The 22167-nt window shown below is 37.0% G+C and overlaps 1 protein-coding gene across 1 annotated transcript in view; it reads left to right on the top strand.

Moving 5' to 3' along the window:
* Window positions 1-21228, top strand: part of LOC106881654 (uncharacterized aarF domain-containing protein kinase 5) — a 29823-nt gene extending 8595 nt beyond the window's left edge. The window contains exons 4-14 of the mRNA XM_014932119.2: window positions 2453-2593; window positions 6808-6921; window positions 8347-8478; window positions 9070-9153; window positions 10324-10405; window positions 12211-12381; window positions 13347-13524; window positions 14314-14388; window positions 15453-15545; window positions 16899-17012; window positions 18700-21228. Of these exons, the coding sequence (XP_014787605.1) occupies window positions 2453-2593; window positions 6808-6921; window positions 8347-8478; window positions 9070-9153; window positions 10324-10405; window positions 12211-12381; window positions 13347-13524; window positions 14314-14388; window positions 15453-15545; window positions 16899-17012; window positions 18700-18715 (1200 nt within the window). The 3' untranslated portion in view covers window positions 18716-21228. The remainder of the gene's footprint in view (window positions 1-2452; window positions 2594-6807; window positions 6922-8346; window positions 8479-9069; window positions 9154-10323; window positions 10406-12210; window positions 12382-13346; window positions 13525-14313; window positions 14389-15452; window positions 15546-16898; window positions 17013-18699) is intronic.
* The last annotated feature ends 939 nt before the right edge of the window (window positions 21229-22167 follow it).

Below are 22167 nucleotides of genomic sequence, written 5' to 3'. Positions count from 1 at the left end.
ATAACAACTGTTTTCCATGATGGCATAGGTGGACGATTTGACTGGGGGATGGCAAGCCAGGAGGCCGCACCAGGCTCCAATCTGATCTGACAATGTTTCTACAGCTGGATGCCCTTCCTAATGCCAATCACTCCAAGAGTGTAATGGGTGTTTTTTATGTGCCACCGGCATGGGAGCCAGTAAGGTGGCACTATCATTGGCCATGTTTGGATGGTACTTTTTACATGCTACCAGCACAGGAGACAGTTGGGGTAGGGGGGAGCTGGCATGAACCACGTTCGGATGGTGCTTTCTACGTGTCACTAGCATGGGGAGTCAGTCAAGCGGCTCTGGCAGTGACCCATGCATGAACGGTGTTTATTGCATGCCACCAGCACTGGCATTGGCCACAACTATAATTTCCATTTGATTGTAATTTGATTTGATTTTGATTTACTTGACTCAATAGGTCTCCTCAAGTATGGCATGTCGCTCGACGATCAAAGGTACTTTTTAAGTGGGCTGGTTATGTGACACTGGTGTAGGCTACAGCTGTGATCTCACTTTCCTTGCTGGGTCTTCTCAATCACAGTATATCTCCAGAGGTCTAGGTCTTTCGTCATTGCCTCTGTGAGGCCCATCGTTCGAAGGTCATGCTTCACCACCTCATCCCATGTCTTCCTGGGTCTCCCTCTTCCATGGGTTCCTTCCACTCCTCATCCATATGTAGCACGTGACCATACCAGCGCAGTTGTTTCTCTTGCATACCACATCTGATGCTTCTTATGTCCAATATTTCTCTCGGGGCGCTTACCCTCTGTCGTGTGTGCACACTGACATTACACATCCAGCGGATCATACTAGCTTCGTTTCTTTCGAGCCTACACATGTCTTTAGCAGTCGTGGCCCATGTTTCACTGCCATGTAGCATGGCAGTTTGCACACATGCATTGTACATTCTACCTATATATATATAGGGTTCTTTAGCTTCCAAAGCCTTCTTTTTTGGATTGGCCTGCTTCTTGGCATCCTTCTGGCCTCGAGTCTAAAGTCACTAATACCTAGTCTATGCTGGGGTGGCACATTCTTCACCAGGGAGGGTCTTTGTATTTAAGAGCAACCTTGCATCCTGCTGTCTGGTAAGGAGGAAATCAATCTGGCTAGCAGAGTCGCCTGATTGATAGGTTACCAGGTGGTTGTCTGGCTTCCTGAAGTTAGTGTTGCAGATTAATAGGTTGCATGCATCACAGAACTCCAGTAGCCTAGTTCCCACTTTGTTTCGGGAACCAATTCCCTGGCCTCCATGAACACCATGGAAGATACTGGGTTGCCGTCTGACATGCCCATTAAAATCTCCAGCTGCAAAGATAAGGTCGTTGCCACTCGTCTTTGAGGTGGCCTGTAGAAGGGTGTCATAAAAGTGGTCCTTCTGATTGTTTGGTAGCTATACTATTCTGCAGGACTAGCCTGAGCGTAAGCACTCTATCGCATACCCTGACTACCTCTATGACCTTATTGTTGAAGCATCTCTACAATCTTACTAGACTTACCTTTCAGTGTACCTACATTGACAGTGCCAACTCTAAAAACAAGGAAAGGAATGTGGGAGGAGGCACAGGGAGGGGAGTTGTTATTTAGTGCCTGTTTGTTTGATAGACATGCTGCATCTGTTCTCACTTTTGACCTGTCATCATTCAAACATTCAAGCGTATTAAAATTGTTGTCCCTGCTGGGGGTACGAGTCGGTGTTAGCGGTGTTGTAAGTTTAAGCATTATGGACATCATAAAAATGTAAATTTAAGCATTACTGGAGTTGCAGATATAAGTAAGTAAATCAATAAAGATAGATAAAGGAGGAGGAGAAGAAGAAGGAGGAGAGAGAGAGAGAGAGGAGAAGAATATGAATATCAATATTCCAATGTTAGATTACGTAGGTGTATTTATATATATATATATATATATATATATATATATATATATATATATACACACATATACAAGGAAGTACTGGAAAGTTCCTGGTTTTGGGTAAAAGAAAATACAGGAGGATCAGTTAACTATGATTTTATTTAATATATTCCCTTCTCAGATTCACACACTTATTGCAGTGACCTTTCAGTTTTTCTAAACTCTGTAAAATGGGGAAATATTACCTTGCTAGGAAATAGGTCAGGGTTGATGATAGGAATGGGTATCTGGCCATAGAAAATCTGCCTCTATAAATTTTGTCTGACTCATGGAAGTATGGAAAAGAGGACATTAAAACAAACAATGATTTAGCATTTCTTACACTATCTTGAAACATTCTATAAGAATTATTCAGACAAATAATATTTCTTTTAAGACAAAGCTTAAGTTTACATTATTATCATCTTCAACATAACCCTGTTTCAGTTGCTATTGTTACTTAACTTTATCTGATTACATTCTAGTTTTGTATGTAACAAAACTTTGATACTCATTTTTATTTCAGATCGAGCAATTATTTAAAGAAGATTTTAATGCAAGTCCTTACACCATGTTCAAATATTTTGAAAAGACACCTATTGCAGCTGCCAGTTTGGCTCAAGTACACAAAGCCATAACACACTCAGGGGAAGAAGTTGCAGTTAAGGTATATTTATATAAATTCATAAACATAATTAAGGGATCAGCAACAGTTGCTTCACCACATACCGAAGTTCAGAAATAGCAGCTAAAGTGCTGAAACTCCAACAGATAGCAATACTTGTTACTCACAAAGGCAAAACAAGAAGAAAAACCATGGTTAGTTTCGTTATTTTTTCTTCTTGTTTTGCCTTTGTGAGTTACAAGTATTGCTATCTGTTGGAGTTTCAGCACTTTAGCTGCTATTTCTGGACTTCAGTATGTGGTGAAGCAACTGTTGCTGATCCCTTAATTATGTTTATAAATGTATAAGAACTTTTAAATAAGTTCTTCACCGATAATGGTGTTTACATACCGAAGGACTTGGTAAAAATTATTAATTATTAATTTATTAATAAATTAATAAATTGATAATCCTTTACCCTTTTATTTGTAATATTTCTATAAATTGTTTATAACCCTTTTGATACCCAGTCGCTCAAGAGTGCTTCTGGTTCTATGGTACAAACTGCTTGTTTTAAAGTAATTTAAATGAAATCTCCCATCAAAATTTCATGTTAAATTTATGTTTCAAACACCAGCTTAATAACGACAAAGATTTTTTAGTAAATTCTTCATTGTCTTCAAAATTAATAAAAACTAGTGGAGTGTATTTCAACAGAAATATGGTAACAAAAGAGTTAAACAAGTGATAAATACATTATAATATATTATATGTATATATTATACCGGTAGTGTTTGTATTGAAATTTTTGTTTTATTTTAATTCATTGCTTACACAGAGGTTAAGCCCTTTTTGATACCAAGTCGTTCAAGATGTCATCTGGTTCTATGATATAAACTTCCTGTTTCAAAGTAATCTAAATTAAATTTTCTGTCAAAATTTCATGTTCCAAACACCAGATTAATAATGACAAAGGTATTTTACAAAATTCTTCATTATTTTTCAAAATTAATTAAAACTAAAGGAGTGTAATTTCAAGTAAAGTATGTTAATGAAACAGTTAAGGCTCTTACGTTTTCTCAAACCAAATTATTTGATATAGCTATTACTGTTCACATGTAGGGGCAGGCATTACTGTGTGGTTAAGAAGCTTGCTTTGTAATCAAATGGTTTTGGATTCAGTTCTACTGCATAGTACCTTTGGCGAGTGTCTTCTATGGACTTGGGCTGATCAATGCCTTGTGAGTGAATTTGGCAAATGAAAACTGTGTGGAAGCCTGTTGTGTGTCTTTATATCTGTGTTTGTTCTGCTACACTCTTTGACAACTGGTGTTGGTTTGCTTATATTACCTGTAGCCTAGTAGCTTGGCAAAAAAGATTGATAGAATAAGTACTATACTTTAAAAAACTCAGAAAAAAATTTAAGTACTGAGGGTCCATTTGTTCAGCTAAAACCTCTCAAGGTAGTGCCCTAGCATGGCCACATTCCAATGACTAAAATAAAAGATAAGAAATGTAAGCTATTATCAAATTAGTGCTAACCTGTGGTGACATTAATTATTTAATCATGGTTATCTACAAGTATGTGTGTGTGTGTGTGTGTGTGTGTGTGAGGTGATACATTGCCTTGTTTGGTTGGTTAAAATTGTTGACATCACATTTTCATTCATCATCATCATCATCATCGTTTAACGTCCGCTTTCCATGCTAGCATGGGTTGGACGATTTGACTGAGGACTGGTGAAACCGGATGGCAACACCAGGCTCCAGTCTGATTTGGCAGAGTTTCTACAGCTGGATGCCCTTCCTAACGCCAACCACTCAGAGAGTGTAGTGGGTGGTTTTACGTGTCACCCGCACGAAAACGGCCACGCTCGAAATGGTGTCTTTTATGTGCCACCCGCACAAGCCAGTCCAGGGGCACTGGCAACGATCTCGCTCTGCTATATATAAAAAAAACGAAACAAAACAAAAAAAAAACAAGCAAAATCTCTTTAATTCTGATGAGAGACAACTACAATTAAATAAAGGTTTGGCATGATTAACAAAATCATTTGGATATTATTTCAGGAATGTGTTGGGATAAGCAAATTTGAAAAACTGGTTTTAGTTACATGATATTTACTGCAATAATAACCATTTCTAATGTTTGACTCAAGGCTATACAATTTTGGCAATAGAAAACAATAGATTAAAGCAATCTTTGTACTCCGTTGGTACTCTATTTTGTTAATCCTGAAAGGATGAAAGGCAGAGTTTAGCTCAGCAGGATTTGAATTCAGAATGTAAGGAATCACCATCCATCATTTTGAATCCGAGTTTTGTCCCCTGTTAATGGGGGTGGCCGGATCTACCTCAGTGCCATAGCAACCGCCCTCACACCAGCTTATCTTGCCATCTTGCCTGGTTTGGGCATTCTCCCTTCTGAAGCCAACCCTCCCAATTTCCTCCTCCACTTGTCCCTTCCACATTTTCCTTGGTCTACCTCACTTTCGCTGCCCACTCACCTCAAACTCTAGCACCTTCCTCAGAACTTGCTCCTCATCCCTCCTCAACACATGCCCATACCACCGCACTCCATTCGCTCTTACCAGCCATTCCACTGATTCCTCCAACCCCAGCATTCCCATCAAGTCCTCACTCTTCCTCTTATCAGACAGCCTTATGCCACAGAATGTAAGGAATGATAATTAAATACCACAAGTGCTCTACTGATTCTTTCAAACACCAATAATTTGTTTTTCTAATTCTACTTTATGTGACATAAGGAAGTGCAGGTATGGCTAAGTGGTTAAGAATTTTGCTTCCCAGCCAAGTGGTTAGATTTAGTTCTACTGTGTGGCACTTTGGATACCTTGGGCAAGTGTCTTCTACTATAGTCCTGGCCTACAAAAGCCTTGGGAGTGGATTTTGTAGATGAAAACTTAAAGAAGTTCATCATATGTGTGTGTGTGTATGTATATGTGAGCATTTGTTTCTGTCACCTTGTCTTAATCCATTAGCATTTAAACTGACCATATCTGGCCCAAATATTCTACTTGTTTTATGTTCAAATTGGCCAGATCCAGCCTCTCACACTTTCCTGATAATGTTTTTCTTAAAATAAACAATCACTAATTTAAAACAAGGTGAATAAATAAGCATTTCATTGGACAGAATAATCTGAATGCTAAAGGGTTAATATTGTGCTTTGTGAAGAAATGGTCACACAAGTGGTGTCATTCATTCCCGACCTTCTGTGAAAAATATGTCTAGCTGTGGAAAAATTTTACTTTGCTCGGAAATCTCTGAAGGCTAGTGACAGGAGGAGCATCCAGCTGTAGAAATTCTGCCTCAACAAATTTCATCTAACCTATACAAGCATGGAAAAGTGGATGTTAAAACAATGATGTTGATAAGGAGGTGAAGAAATTCAGTTCCTAGTTAAGTGGTGATGTAGTAGTAGGTTCTACAGTATGTTTGGTGATATGGTTGGTGTTGTAGTGTTTGTGGTAATGCAGTAGGTGTTTTGGTGTAGCTGATGGTATGATGTCTATAGAGATGTGGTGGTGTGTGCTACAGTGCCTATAATGATGTTGAGGTAGCCACTGTGGAGTTCTCATTGGAATTGTTTTGCTTATTGTTGTAATATAACCAGGAAAAACATGAACGTCACATGATTACATATCTCCACCCCTGTAAATACAAAGATATATTTTTTTTACCACAAAATATTATAATTTATAATATTGAGAAAACATTTATATATTTAACCTTTTTAATACTAACCTGCCTAAGACTGTTTCTGGTACTATGATACAAACTTGCTATTTTAAAGTGATTTAATTCAAATTAAAACCTTCCTTCAAAATTTCATGTTGATTTATCTTTTGAACACCAGCTTAATAATGATAAAGTTTTTTTACTAAGTTCTTTGTTATTTTAAAAAATAATTGAAACAGGCAGTTTATTCCAACAAAAATATAGTAATGAAAAAATTAAAGCGATCTAAATGCAAACCAGCCATCAAAATTTCATGATAATTTATATTCAAAACACAGAGTTAATAATGATAAAGTTATTTTCACTAAATTTTTCAGTGATTTCGAAATAATCTGAAACAATGACAGTATATTTCAACAGAAACATGGTAATAAAAAGGATAATTAGTTACTTTTTATGAATGTTTTTTGACCTGAGATTTCGTTAAACTCTCTTAAAATTTTCTTTTGACTATTGTTCTTGGATTAAAAGTATTAATGTTTCTTGTTCTGCTGTTTTTTTTGTTTTTTTTTCAGATCCAATATATTGATCTTCATGATCGATTTTTTGGGGACATTCTGACTTGTGAAATCATATTAAAGTTGATTGAATGGGTTCATCCAAATTTTGGCTTTGGATGGGTATTACAGGTATGTTAAACTATACATTTGCTTTGCTATATGGGTGCAAGATGGTTGTGCGGTTAAGTAGTTTGTTTACCAATCGTGTAGGTTTGGGTTCAGTCCTACTACAGGCAACTTGGGCAAGTGTCTTCTGCTATAACCCCAGGTTAACTAAAATCTTGTGTGTGGATTTGGTAGACAGAAACTAAAAGAAGCATATTTGTGTGTGTACACAGATATGTACATAAATACATATACATATGTGTATGTATATGTACATGCCTCATTGCCTCAACATATTCATCCAGCTCATTCAAGTATAGAAAAATGGATGTAAAATGAACAAAGAAATGATTGATATTGTCTTACAGTATGTTGTCGGTATCATGTAACTGGCACCTGTGCTGGTGGCATGTAAAAAGCACCTTTGGAACATTGGGCCTCACAGAGGCAATGTGGCTGATGCCAGTGTTGTGTAACTAGCACCTGTGCCTGTGGTATGTAAAAAGCACTTTTCGAGTGTTAGGCTTCATGGAGGCAATGACAAATGACCAAGGCCTTTGGCAATATGCTGTGCTTGAGAAGAAAACCCATCAAGCCAAGTGAAACCATAACTGTGGCCTCTGCCAGTGCAGCATAATCTGCCCACTTAAGAGTACCCTTCAATAATTGGGCAATAAACTGCACTTGCGAAGACCTGTTAAGGCAAGTGAAATTGTTGTCAAGGCCGATGACAGTACTGCCTGATTGGCACCTGTGCCAGTAGCATGTTAAAAGCACCATTCGAGCATGATTGTTGCCAGTGCCACCTGACTGGCTCCTGTGCTGGTGGCACATAAAAAGCACCATTTGAGCATGATCTTTGCCAGTGTTGCCTGACTGGCTCCTGTACCAGTGGCACGTAAAAAACATCATTCGAGCATGGTCGTTGCCAGTCCCGCCTGACTGGCTCCTGTGCAGCTGGCATGTAAAAAGCATCATTTGAGCGCGGTCGATGCTGTAAAGACAGACAAAATACCACTAAGCATTTCACCTAATGTTTCTTCCAGCTTGCCACCTTATATTACAACTCAGGCTGCATTAACAGCAGTCTTATATTAAATAGTACATGGTCAAGGATTTTTAGTTTAAATCATTAATTTTTTTTTGTATATCAAACCTGTCTGTTTATGTGTATTTTTATCTTTTAATCTCCCCCACCACCAACAATAACAACAAATTTGTACACCTGTAAATTTTAGTTATTGGCTCTCAAACCCTGCTTATTGTTTGCATGTTGGACCTTACCATTTGGCAATCAATAAATTTAAAATTTTCAGATTTGTAAATTTACTGTTACTAGGTACTGCTGTCTCCTCTTCCCACCACCTCCTCCTGGCCTGCAGGACTACTCTCTTCTTTCTTTCGTTCCAAAATTTAATTAAAAAAAAAAATTTCTTTTTGATTCTGTAGGAGTTGAAATCTACTTTGGCTGAAGAACTTGACTTCATAAATGAAGCTCGGAATGGTGAAAAATGTGCTGAAGATCTCAAACATCTAAAGTATGTGCATGTACCAGTGATTGATTGGAGTTCAACCAGCAAGGTTTGATTTTTTTTCTTTCATGACAAGGAGACACAAACATGTGTAATGCACATACACACACACACACAACAACACACATACATGCATCAAAAGAATCAGTGGTTAAGCCTTTTACTGCAGAAACTAGATACGTGGGAGTGCTGAAAAGTTCCTGGCTTTGGGTAAAATAAAAATACAGAAGGATCAGTTAATTATGATTTTATTCAACATATTCCCCTCTCAGATTCACAGCTTATTACAGCAGTCCTTCAGTTTTTCTAAGTTCTGTAAAAGAACTCGGAAGGTTTGGCCTCCAACCAGGCCTTTCGTGATACCCTTAAAGCCAGGATCTATTCTAAATTACATTACCCTTAACAACAGCAGTTTTATATACCAATTTGTCTTTTGTTGTGGAATGTTGTTTTGAAACTATTTTCTGTTGAGATATTTGAAGCTTATTGGAGACAGTGTGACTTGCAGAAAAGACCAGTTCTTTTCTTTGCTAGATATTTAACATAATTAATGAAAAATAAATAACCATGAAATTTAATTTCAGAGTGAAAGGATTAAGCAATACAATCTAATTTTGTTGTTTTCTCCTCCTCTATCTAGAGAGTTCTAACTACAGAGTTCATTGATGGATGTAAGATAACTGATATTGAAAGAATACAAGAAATGGGACTTTTTCCAAAGGATGTATGTAATTTTATTATTTTTAGTTTGATTATTTTTCTTTATGTTTTAGTTTCTCTTTTTCTTGAAAATTATGGATTAAACCAAGGTTTTAATGTAAATGATATTGAATAATATAAGCATAAATTGGATTGGATTTCCTATGTTCAGTTTACTGCAGGATGAAGGCCTCAACATGTTCTCTCAACCAACCATGGTCTGATGTGGAGGCTGTGAATTTGAGCTTGAGATCATAATAATTTGATATATATATATATATCAATGATTGACAAAAGAACAGGTGTTGTGTAAATGTTTCCATCAGTTTACAGTTGTTTCTGATATAAGATGCATTGCACTCAGAGGTGAGTGCTCATGCAGCATCTTATAGCTTCCTCAGAGCCATTTAATTGAAGTGTGTGTTTATTGCGGAAAGCATTTAAACACAGAGTTGGTTACATGTAGAATCATATATAATATTATACAGTTTGAGGCTGAATAAACCTGCCCAGAGACTATGCTAGTGGTACTAATATATTACAATAGTGCATTTAATCATATATATATATATATATAGGCGTAAGGGGAGTGAGGTGCTTATAGGTGCAGGTATGGCTGTTTGGTTAAAAAACTTTGTTTCCCAACCATATGGTTTTGGGTTTAGCCCTACTGTATGCCTTCCACTATAGTTCCAGGCTGGCCAAAGCATTGTGCATGGATCTGGTAGACAGAAGCTGAAACAAGCCTCTCTCTCTCCCTCTCACACACACACACACACATATATGTATGTATATGTGTCCCCCTGTTATTACTTTAGTCTCTCAACACCCAACACAAAGCCACCTCTCTCAATCCTGCACCCAATCTCAGTCGAGGAGTTTTGGTAACTTCATTAGTGCTTGTTTCATGGAAAAAGCACTCAGTACACTTTGTAATGTAGTTGGAATTAGGAAGGGCATCCAGCCACAGAAACCATATTAAAGCAGATACTAGAGCTCACTGCAGTACTCTGGCTTATCAGATCCTGTTGAACCTCCTAGCCCTTGCCAACATGGAAGATGGATGTTAAAGGATAATGATGATGATAAATTGCACTTTAATCTTTAATCTGAATTATGTGTTTAGATATTTGAAAAGACAATTGTCACAGCATCTCACTGTATGTTTAATTATTACCTGTTAATAAAATTTCAGATCAATCGAAAGCTCATTAACTGCTTCTCCGATCAGATATTCCGCAGTGGTTTTGTGCATGGGGATCCTCATCCAGGAAACGGTAAGAGCGAACTGGGAATTTATGACTGTCTGTCTGTCTATCATCATCATCATCATCATCATCATCATCATCATCATCATCACCACTGTTATCATTATCATCACTAGCACCACCACCATCACTCGTTGCCATCATCCCCACCACCACCACCACCACCACCACCATTGACTTAATAAAACATTCCCACAGTGAATTATTAAGCACTTTGAAGAAACTAGTATTAATGCGAACTATTCTTATAGTTTGAATGGCTTTTAAAATTACAGCAGTAGAGAACAAGAAAGCTAGAGTATATGTCTTAAAGTTTTTAGCTTCATCATTTTAATCTATGTTCAAATGCTGCTTGGTCTACTTGGATGGATAATATAAGTAAATACTTGACATGTCCTGTAGTAGATGCAGCTGAATATAAAACTCTCTTATATGCACATGGTAGTCTAGTACCAATCACTAGCATAGCTAGAGTATGTGCTGCCTGGAGTGGTCCTGCCGTTTGCTGGCCCCCAGATCATACAAAAAACATATTGTCTACAGCAGACCCAAAAGTGTTGCCCCTTTAAAAGTGCTGCCCGGGGCAAACTGCTCCCCTGCCCAGCTATGCTAGTGGTACTAATATATTACAGTAGTGCACTTAATTTTATGTATCTCTGTTCAAATATCATTTGAGAGTAGACACACAAGATTATTTACCAAAGTGTTTCTGGACTAGTTCTGTAGTGTGCCAACAGATGGCAGCACATGGTTGTGTGCACATTGAGAGGTAGCTGTGACCTTCATAAGGCAGTGTGCTGAGTGACATTGCAGTGTTTACTTCACAAGTTGTGAAATTTGAGTTTTTGTGATCACATGTATGCCGTAGTCTGCGATTTTGTCATGGACTGAAAGTTGGAACAAAGAGCCAATGTGAAATTTGGTGTTAAACTTGGGAAGTCTGCTACAGAGACATTGTGCATGCTTCAAAGACAAAGCAGCAGTTGTCACAATGGAATAGCCTTTCATATGCATGACTGAAGAAGGCATGACAGAGCCACACCTCAATCAAAAGCATGCTAATGGATTTTTTTAACATCTGTGGTATTGTGCATCAAGAATTTATCCTCCAGGGCCAGACTGTCAATCGAGATTTCTACTGTGATGTTTTGAAGTGTTTGAGGGAGGACATTCGGTAAAAGCGACCGGATCGGTGGAGTGCAAAGAATTGGATTCTTCATGATGACAATGCCTGTTACCAAGCTCTCCTCACTTGTGAGTTTCTCACCAAAATCAACATGGTATTGCTTCCACACCTGCCCTATTCACAAGATTTAGCACCTACAGACTTCCATCTCTTCCCCAAAATGAAAATACAGCTCAAAGGTCACTGTTTTAACACCGTTGTCAAACTCAAGAGTGAATCACATAAGGTCTTTGACTCACTTACAGAAAACGTCTAGGCCAGATTCCAAAAGTGGCAGGAATGCTGGGACTGGTGTAGTGCTGTGCAAAGTGACTCTTTCGAAGGAGAAGATGATAAAACTTAGGTAAATAAGTTATTTTTTATTAAATATAACTAGTCTGGGAACATTTTGATAGCACCTCAATATATAGAATATAGACATAAGAACTTGAGAATTATTATTATTATTATTATTATTGTGAGGGCATATGGCCTAGTGGTTTGAGTGTTGCACTCCCGATCACAAGATCGTGGTATTTATCAAACTTAATATTTTATTCTGTAAATATTAATTGGCTGTATAAGTCATTAGTGGTTTTTATTAATTAGCTGAACCTTCTTACATTGGTCTATAAATGTTTATTTGCAGTGTTTGTTCGGAAAGGGAAGAAAGGACAGGGAGAACTTGTAATTCTGGATCATGGTCTCTATAATCAGTTAAAAGAGGATGAACGTCTTGCACTTTGTGGGATTTTCAAGGCCATAGTGTTAAAGGATGAAGCTGGCATGCAAGAGTATTCCAGACTTTTGGGAGTCTCAAGTGAGTATATTTCTGAGAATAAATGTTTGCTACTTATCACCTCCCCTTTCTTCCTGAGCCACTTTGATTTCTTATCATCTTCTCCTGAACTAAGGTTCACTGTTGACCATGCCTCCACCCCTGTTTACCATTCACTGTCATCCCTAACCATCTGTCACTCTTGCAGGCTTACTTGTCCACCCTTTCTAATCTTCTGCCACAACAGAGCATCTCTAACTTAAAGCAGGGTTGAATATTTGTTTTTTGCTAGTTTATATTCTTTTTATTTGTATAGTATTCTGTGATGTATACAAGCGTACAGTCATATTCATATTGGTTATGAATGATATCATTGGATCATAGGATACATGTGTTTCTGCATTGTAACACTTCACCTGCTATGAATGCCAAACCAGTCATTTATAGCCCTGTAAGTTGAATAAAATATATTTAACATGTTTATATATACTTGGTTGTGGGGAAACCATTCACTGCAGAAATTATCTCAGAAGAAAATTCTCCTCATAGACAGTATGTGGGAAAACATCATTTGGCTATGAATGATGCTATTAGATCATAAGACAAATGAGTTTCTGCATCGTTGCACTTCAGCTACAAATACCAAATCAGTCGCTTACAGCCCTGTAAGAACAGCTCAGCAAATAGTATATCTGATGGTATGTCCAAAGCTTAGTCAAAGTGGAATAAAGTAACTGGAGGCACACAAAGCGATGTTGAATGAAATATATACACATACGATTGTTTTTAACACCTTTGTGTACACTTAAACATGAAAAGACCTTTCTCTATGAAAGTAGTCTTAGGTGAAAATTCTCTTAATAAACAAGGTGTATAGGAAGACACATTATTGGGCTGTGACTGATGTCATTGCATTGTAATGATATAGTATTTATAATTATATCACAATGAGATGCTTTGATATTTCTTAGTAAAAAAAATAAAAACCAATGTAATTTTTTTTTTAGATCATGCTGTATTCTGTGAGATTCTTGTTCAAAGGCCTGTTGTGAGAAATTCCATTCGCCTTCCAAGCAGGATGACCCCAGAAGACATAGATGAAATGAAAACAAATGTTGTCCATCATTTTGATGAGATTATGCAAGTCTTGAAAGAAATGCCATGTACCTTAATCTTAGTCATCAGGTTTGTCTAAAGAATTAATTTTCTGTTTGTATTTATATTTTTGTTGATTTTTTTTGATATGCCAGGTCTTCCTGGGCCTGCCTCTTCTAGGGTTCCCTCAACCGCTAGGGTGTGGCACTTTTTCACACAGCTATCCTCATCCATTCTCACCACATGTCCATACCAGTGCAATCGTCTCTCTTGCACACCACAACTGATGGTTCTTAGGTTCAACTTTTCTCTCAAGGTACTTACACTCTGTTGGGTATGCACACTGACATTACACATCAATCGGAGCATACTGGCTTCATTCCTTGCGAGCCTACGCATGTCCTCAGCAGTCACAGCCCATGTTTCACTGCCATGAAGCATGGCTGTTTGTACACATGCCTCATACAGTCTGCTTTTTACTCTGAGTGAGAGGCCCCTTGTCACCAGCAGACCCTTTTGCTGAACTGCTACGTTACAAGGGCATGAACATACTTACATTGGTTGTCAAGCAGTGGTAGGGGACAAAACAGGCACAAGGACACACGCGTATATATGACAGGCTTCTATTCAGTATCTGTCTACCAAATCCTCTCACAAGGGTTTGGTTGGCAAGGGTTATAGTAGAAGACACTTGCCCAAGGTGCCACAGAATGGGACTGAACACACAACCATGTGGTTTAGGAAGCAAACATCTTACCACACAGCCACACCTGCACCTTATTATGAAGTTCTTAAAATTTCTTGTGTTTAGTAATAATATATAAGACCACTTCATACTAAGCAAATACTAAGTTGGTTAAATAATGTTCTTCCTTTTAGAAACTTAAACACTATTCGTGCTATTACAAGAAATCTTGGTGACAAAGTTGACCGATACACAATAATGGTCCAAAGGTGAGTATTTGTTTTTTATTTTTTGTTGGTTTTTGTATTCATGGTTTATATATGTATGTGTGTGTGTGTGTGTGTGTATATATATATATATATATATATATATATATATATATATATAAATACACACTCACACACAAACACTTCAATGTATATAGACATAAACACGTATACTTAAATAGATTTACATACATGTATACATACATGCATTCATCCTTTTATACACACACACACACACACACACACACATTAATCAGAGTGTACAGAATCATATATCCATTATGGTCAATCTTACCAATCGTGGTTCAACAGAGTGTTAGGTAACAATCTGATTATGTAACCCTGCACTCATCAGAGGTAGCCGTTATGGAATGAAATATGGGCTTCTTTCAGTTCCTGTTTACTAGATCTACTTGCTCACAATATTCTGGTCAGCCTGAGGCTATAGCAGAACACACTTGAAGCTTTAGACTGAACCTGGAACCAAGTGGTTGCGAAGCAAACCTCTTACCACACAGCCATTCCTGTGCCCACCCCCAAATATGCTTACACATACACACACATATATATAGGTACCAGCTTACCCATGAATGTACTCCTTAATTCACCTGAAATTACAGTTACCAATCAACTTGTATTTCTCTTAATATCCACATTTAATTAAAACTTTTCTAAAGATCTACCCCAACCATCATTTACCCATCTTCCTCTCCCCCTGTTGCCATTGTTGCTCTCTGAGCAGAGCACTATATTCTACATTACCTCAACTAATGCTCTTTAATTCTGGGTTCAGCACCTGATCCAATAAACTTATGATCAAAGGTGTCCCAGATGTAACCATCCATCGTAGCTTTTTAATTTTTCTTAGAGTACATGTATTAAAGACTAGAGATTAGGAGCCTTCAAACTTTTCTTTTGTTACATTTATTCAAACCCAAGAGAATCCCTCTCAACGCATGGTTATGATGCTCACTCATTACTTCTGCTCATGATCAAAGATGTGCATATTATCAGCCACTAAGCGGACGTTAAATGATGATGAGTTTGTTTTATTTCTCATATTTTAGGTCTGTGTCTGCAATCTGTGATACAAATGAACATACTCTCCTAACCAAGATCAAATCAACATTTCAGCTCTTCATGTTCGAATTATTTATAAGGTAATGAAAAATTTTGTCTTCACAGCCATCTCGTGTAATTTTCTTTGAATTTAGATTTATTTTTATTTATTTCTTGTATCTTCTGTCATATTGAAAATACAGAACATATTTCAAATTATTCTAATTGTATTGAATTTTTTAGTTCATTATTAATTTGTAAAAGAAAATTCATCTAAGTTTGGGTGAGATTTTTAAGGTAAATTAATATCCAGGTTAATAGTTTGCAGGTAAGATGTTAGATATGGAAAAAAAAAAGGCTGTTGGGGGATCTCAAAAGTATTGCAGTTTTGGAGTGAAAGGATTTGGTAAAGTGTTCAGTTCCAGTTAAGTACAGCTAATAATCTTTTCTAGGTACAAGGCCTGAAATTTTGAGAGATGGGGTTATTTGATTACATTGACCCCAATGCTCAACTGGTGCTTATTTTATCAAGCTTGAAAGGATGAAAGGCAAAGCTGACCTTAGCAGAATTTGAACACAGACTGTAAAGCCATAAAAAATGCTGCTAAGCATTTTGCCCAGCATGCTACCAATTCTGCCACCTCCCTGCCTTAATAATAATAATAATAATTTCAAATGTTGACACAAGGCCAGCAATTTTGGGGGACAAGGTAAATTGATTACATTGACCCCGGTGCTCAACTGGTACTCATTTTATCTATTGTGAATGGATGAAAGGCAAAGTTGACCTTGGCAGCATTTGAACTCAATGTTAAGATGGACAAAATGCCACTAAGCATTTTGCTCGGCATGCTAATGATTCTATTGGCTTACTGCCTTAATAACAATAGTAATAATCTTTTCTACTATAAGCCCAAGGCCTGAAATTTTGGGGGCTAGTTGATTACATTGGCTTGAATGCTCAACTGGTACTTATTTCATTGACTCCAAAAAGATAAAAGGCAAAGTCAACTTTGGTGAAATTTGAACTCAGAAAGTAAAGACAGATGAAATTGCTGTTAATCATTTTGTCTGATATGCTAACGTTTCTGCCAGTTTGGTGCCTTAAGCATAACTAATAATAATCCTTTCTACTAAAGGCACAAGGCCTAAAATTTTTGGGGAGGGGACTAGTTGATTACATCAACTTCATTGTTTCACTGGTGTCGATGTAATTGACTAGTCCCCTCCCCAAAAATTTCAGGCCTTGTAGAAAGGATTATTAAGCTGTGCTTAAGACAGCAAACTTAAGTACAACTAATAATAGTAACAATAACAAACTATATTACTTTATCAATCAGTGACCTTCGTTTTCATTTATAGCATTGGAAAACACAAATTTTGATTATCAATTACATTTCTTTAATTAGTAATAATAATTAACGAAGTTTATTACTTTACCAATTCATTTACAGCATTGAAAACCTCAAACTTTGGTTTGCATTCACATATCTCCGATTCCTCTACTTTCTGGGATTGCATCCAGAATATCAGGAACTTACAGAACTTATTAATACTCAAAGAAAAAGGTGAGATTTCAAAGCTTACTCAACAATTCCCTATTTATTAAAGGGTCATTTTTCCTGTAGGATCTCTTCTCTATGATTTGTCAGGATTTCTCTACTTTAACTCTTTAGCATTCAAATTACTTTGTCAAATGTAATGCTTACTTATTTCCATTTTTTATAATTGATCATAGTAAAATTGATCATTATTTTGTAGCTTCAAGATTTTAATGATGTGATTATGTATTTTTAGAATAACATTGTAGGGTACATGTGAAAGGCCAGATCTGTCTGTCTTGAACATAAAACAGGTAGAGTATTTGGGCTGGTGAAGGCACATGGCTCAGTGGTTAGAGCATTGGGCTCACAATCATGAGATAGTGAGTTTGATTATCAGCCTGGGCTGTGTGTTATATTCTTGAGCAAGACACTTTATTTCACATTGCTCCAGTTCATTCAGCTGTAGAAATGAGTTGCAACGTCACTAGTGCCAAGCTGTATTGGCCTTTGCCTTTCCCTTGGATAACATCGGTAGTGTGGAGGGAGGGGAAGCTGGTATGCATGATTGACTGCTGGTCTTCCATAAACAATCTTGCACTAACCACTATGTCTAGTCCCTTCTTTCCCAGAACGTTGTCCCACTGCAATCTTCCCTTGTGGCTCATGTCTTTCCCACCAATTTATAAGGAAAACTACTGGTATCGATCTCACCAACCTTGGAGAGTTAGCAATATTTTTCCTCTAGACTCTGCAAGAAATATAAGCAAAACGTCCAACCTAAAACTCAAATCTCCTAGTAAACACCTCAAGATATTTTATACAAATTACAATAGTAGAACCCCTAATAAGTTCAACTGTGAAATTCCATTTTGTTTATAGTACAGTTATCTGCCCTTAACTTATTACAAGATGCAATTTTACTTGGCTACAAATTTAGAATTTTATACCTACCTAATTGGAATCATTATTAGTTAAGTCAAACAAGCAGATTAAGTTCACATTGGATTATAATCTGTGAGTGCTCATTTTTTTCTTTCTTTTAGTTTCAAGTCCTCCTGCACTGCTCAATGCATTGGAGGGCAAGCTTCCTCCTCTGAGTTTAGTTGGCTGCCTGTCTTACACATAATGTTGACTATCTTCTGGTCATCTTGAAATGTCTGCCACCAAATAATATTTGGCCTGCTCGCAGGCAATACCCAAGCCTTGGCTGTTTTACAAGTGTCATTGATTGGTTAATCATTGAACGTGGCCAGCCAGGTGCAATTGGTGCTCTGCTACAATGTCTTGTAGTGGTTATGACATTGCTCTTTTCAGAATCCTCTCATTTGTGACACAGTCCTGACAGTTGACCCATAAGATCTTTCTGAGGCATATTTGATAGAATATATTTAGTTCTTCTATCTCTCCTTACTGTGTTCTTCCAAGTCTCGCTGGTAGAACAATTGAGTTAGAGATGAAATTTCTCAGTGTTCAATATTATGATTCCCAATAAAGTATTGGCTCAGTTTTCCTGTGTTAGCGCTAGAGTAAATTTGTTAGACTTATTTTGCGTTTACATTTACTCCAATAATTTGCTCATATCTCCATTGAAACCGGAATTGACTAAACTCCATTCCTCCAAAATTACTGATTGGCCTTGTGCTTAAATCAAAAACAATTATTTTCTTTTAAAATTAATTCTGTATATATATATATATTTTTTTTCTTTCAGATACGAAAACCTCTGAAACTCCAACAAACATCCAAGCCTCCAATTCTTGGACACATTCTAAAATTAAGGATGTATTTAGAACAACTCATTAAATTTTGTGTAAAAAATGAAGAAAAAGAAAAAAAGGAAATATGACTCTTTTTCCTGTCATAGCTTCATATTTGTAGCTTTTTTTACATGTCCGATATTGTTGCTTTAACATGATGTCATGTACTTCTGGATACCATCATCATTGTTGTCATTTTAAATCCTTTTGTTACCATATTTCTATTGAAATACGCTGCCTTTGTTTCAATTAATTTTGAAAACGACGAAGTAACTTTGTAATTATTAACCTGTTGTTTGGAACAGGAAATTTTGAAAGGTTTTAATTCAGATTACTTTAAACATGAAGCTTGTATCATAGAAGCAGAAGAGATCTCAAGCGGGTTGGTATCAAGAGAGTTCATGTCTACTTTTCCATGTTTCATTGAAGCAGATTTTCTATGGTAGGATGCCCTTCCTGTTACCAATCTTCACTGTATTTCTCCATGGTCAGACACGTTTTCACAGAAGATTGGAAACAAAGGACACCACTCGTTTCACAACTGTTGGACGATGTTAAGACAAAAACACCCACATATATCATCATTGTTTTAACATCCACTTTATCATGCTTGCAACAACCAGATGGCATTTATCGAGGTAGATTTTCTATGGTTGGGTGTCCTTCCTGTCATCAACCTTTACCTGTTTCCAAGCAAAATATTTCTCCACGGCCAGACATGTTTTTGCAGAATATTAGAAACGAATGACACTGCTTGTAATGACAATGACACTGATTTATAACAATCACCTGGTGTCAAGACAAGGAATTACAAACATACATATTTGATGGGTATAGAGAAATCTGTGCTTCTCCTGTTGTTTCAGCTTTTAAAATATTCATTTCAAACACATATTAAAGCAGTGGTTCTCAACTGGGGTCAATATAAGATTTTATTGTTAAAACTAAAGTACAATAAAATTGGTTATACGTCTACCATTCAAAAAAAAAAAAAAAAAAAAAAAAAAAATCAATTTTTTAAATACAATTCCTAATACTCTCTTTACTCTTTTACTTGTTTCAGTCATTTGACTGTGGCCATGCTGGAGCACCGCCTTTAGTCGAGCAAATCGACCCCAGGACTTATTCTTTGTAAGCCTAGTACTTATTCTATCAGTCACTTTAGCCAAACCGCTAAGTTACGGAGACGTAAACACACCAGCATCGGTTGTCAAGCGATGTTGGGGGGACAAACACAGACACACAAACACATATATATATATATATATATATATACACATACATACATATATACGACGGGCTTTCAGTTTCCGTCTATCAAATCCACTCACAAGGCTTTGGTCGGCCCGAGGCTATAGTAGAAGACACTTGCCCAAGGTGCCACGCAGTGGAACTGAACCCGGAACCATGTGGTTGGTATGCAAGCTACTTACCACACAGCCACTTCTACGCCTATTCAATGATAAAAATATAACGGATGTTTTTTAAACATTGAATGGCTATGGGGTTCCAGTAGCATAAAATAGGAAACAAAGGGGTCCATAGGCAAAAAATGGTTGAGATCCACTGCATTTTCCTTTTTTTGTCTGAGAAAATACTCATTGGCTATCTGCATCAAATTTCATATTTATTTAGATGTGCCAGTGCCGCGTGACTGGGTCCTATGCTGGTGGCACATACAAAGCACCATTCAAGCATGGTCGATGCCAGTACTGCCTGACTGGCCCTCATGCCAGTGGCACGTAAAAAGCACCCACTACACTCTTGGAGTGGTTGGCATTAGGAAGGGCATCCGGCTTTAGAAACCTTGCCAGATCAGATTGGAACCTGGTGTAGCCTTCTGGCTTGCCAGTCCTCAGTTAAACCGTCCAACCCATGACGACGATGATGTTGTACCTTGTGTATTTATATAAATTTTTTATGAGGGAATGGTTGATAGTAACTTCTACATGTTTCTTTGCTAGTTGCAAACTGGTTTTGCTGCCATTTGCTTGAAGTCTATCAGGAAAGTATGCCTTGACATGTATGATTTTTGTAAACAAAAGCCTTGTTCAAAGGATGTCATTTGTGTCCTGTTCTCCTAAACATGTCTAGATACTTTGCTATTCAGTAGACTGAGATTATTATCACATTTGCAAACAAGCGATGGGTTGGTGACAGCAAGAGCATCCAGCTGTAGATAATCTGTCCCCACATAATCTCATGAAAAAGTAGATGTTAAAATGTTGTTGTTGTTGATGGTAAGCTAATGAAAAATACAAAATTTTGTTTTTACTTCTGTGTGTAAATATGAAATGCACACACACATACACATATATCTTTTTTATACAAATGCAATATTATTTATATATGTGTATTGAAGTATATTTTGATAAAAAACGTTCTTGTAAGATAACCTTTATTTATAATTCCACTTACATGCAACTCTAAAACTAGATATTTATAAATAAAGTGAAACATAGCTTATGTGGTAATATATTGTGTATTTTTTTTCTTTGCTCATTTCTCTCTTCATTATCATCATTTTCCCCTATGTTGCTAGTCTGAGTTGTGTAAAGAGGACTCTATCTAGAAAGCTGAGCGTAGCTCATGTCATCAAAAGCGTTTTATAGCTGTGCTTAAGTTTACTTCACAGCTTTCTGGTTCCTGGTTCAATCTCATCCCACTGCACAATACCTCAAGCAAGTTTCTTCTAAGATAGCCTCATGTTGACTAATATTGTCTGAATGGAATTTGTCAGGCAGAAACTGTGTCAAGTCTGTCATATATATGTGTGTGTGTGGAATGTGCATGGCTTAGTGGTTAGGATATTTAGTTCACAATTGTAAGGGCATGAGTTCCTTTCCTGGTGGTGCATTGTGTCCTTGGGCAATTTGCAGATGTAGTCAATGGTGGATGAAAAATGCATGAGTTAAGGGAGAAAAGGGGGTAGTAGGAGATGTCTGACAGTGCAGAGCAGCAGAATAGTAATGATGAAGACAGGAGAAGGATGAGAGAGGGATGACCTGTTGTTGGGTTGGTTGCAGGAGTGTGTGTATATGGGGTTAGGGAAAGATGCTGATGTAGTACCTGCGGAAAGAGATCAATATAAAGTAAAATATCCAGTTGTGGACAATTCTGATAAGTCAGTTTTTAAAAAAAATAACAACAAAGAACAAGAAACTTATTTTCTATATATATATTTTTTTAATACAGTTGTGATTAGTGTCCCCAAAATAACAAGACCCAACTGTTGAAATTAAAAAAAATAATAAAAATAATAATGAAAAAAATGACTGGTCATAATGTAACCCCACTGTCTCACTACACTTTTAAGAGGTTGATGTTTTTTCTTTCTTCTTCTCTGCCTCTGTTTTAGCCTCAGCTGCTTCATGTTTCTTAATTAACTCTTCTACATACGAAGCGGGAAGGATCTTGATTTT

This window comes from Octopus bimaculoides, chromosome 9, assembly GCF_001194135.2.
Source record: "Octopus bimaculoides isolate UCB-OBI-ISO-001 chromosome 9, ASM119413v2, whole genome shotgun sequence".
NCBI classification, from domain to species: domain Eukaryota; kingdom Metazoa; phylum Mollusca; class Cephalopoda; order Octopoda; family Octopodidae; genus Octopus; species Octopus bimaculoides.
The sequence above is the reverse complement of the archived record's forward strand: the minus strand, read 5'-3'. Positions and strand labels throughout refer to the sequence as shown.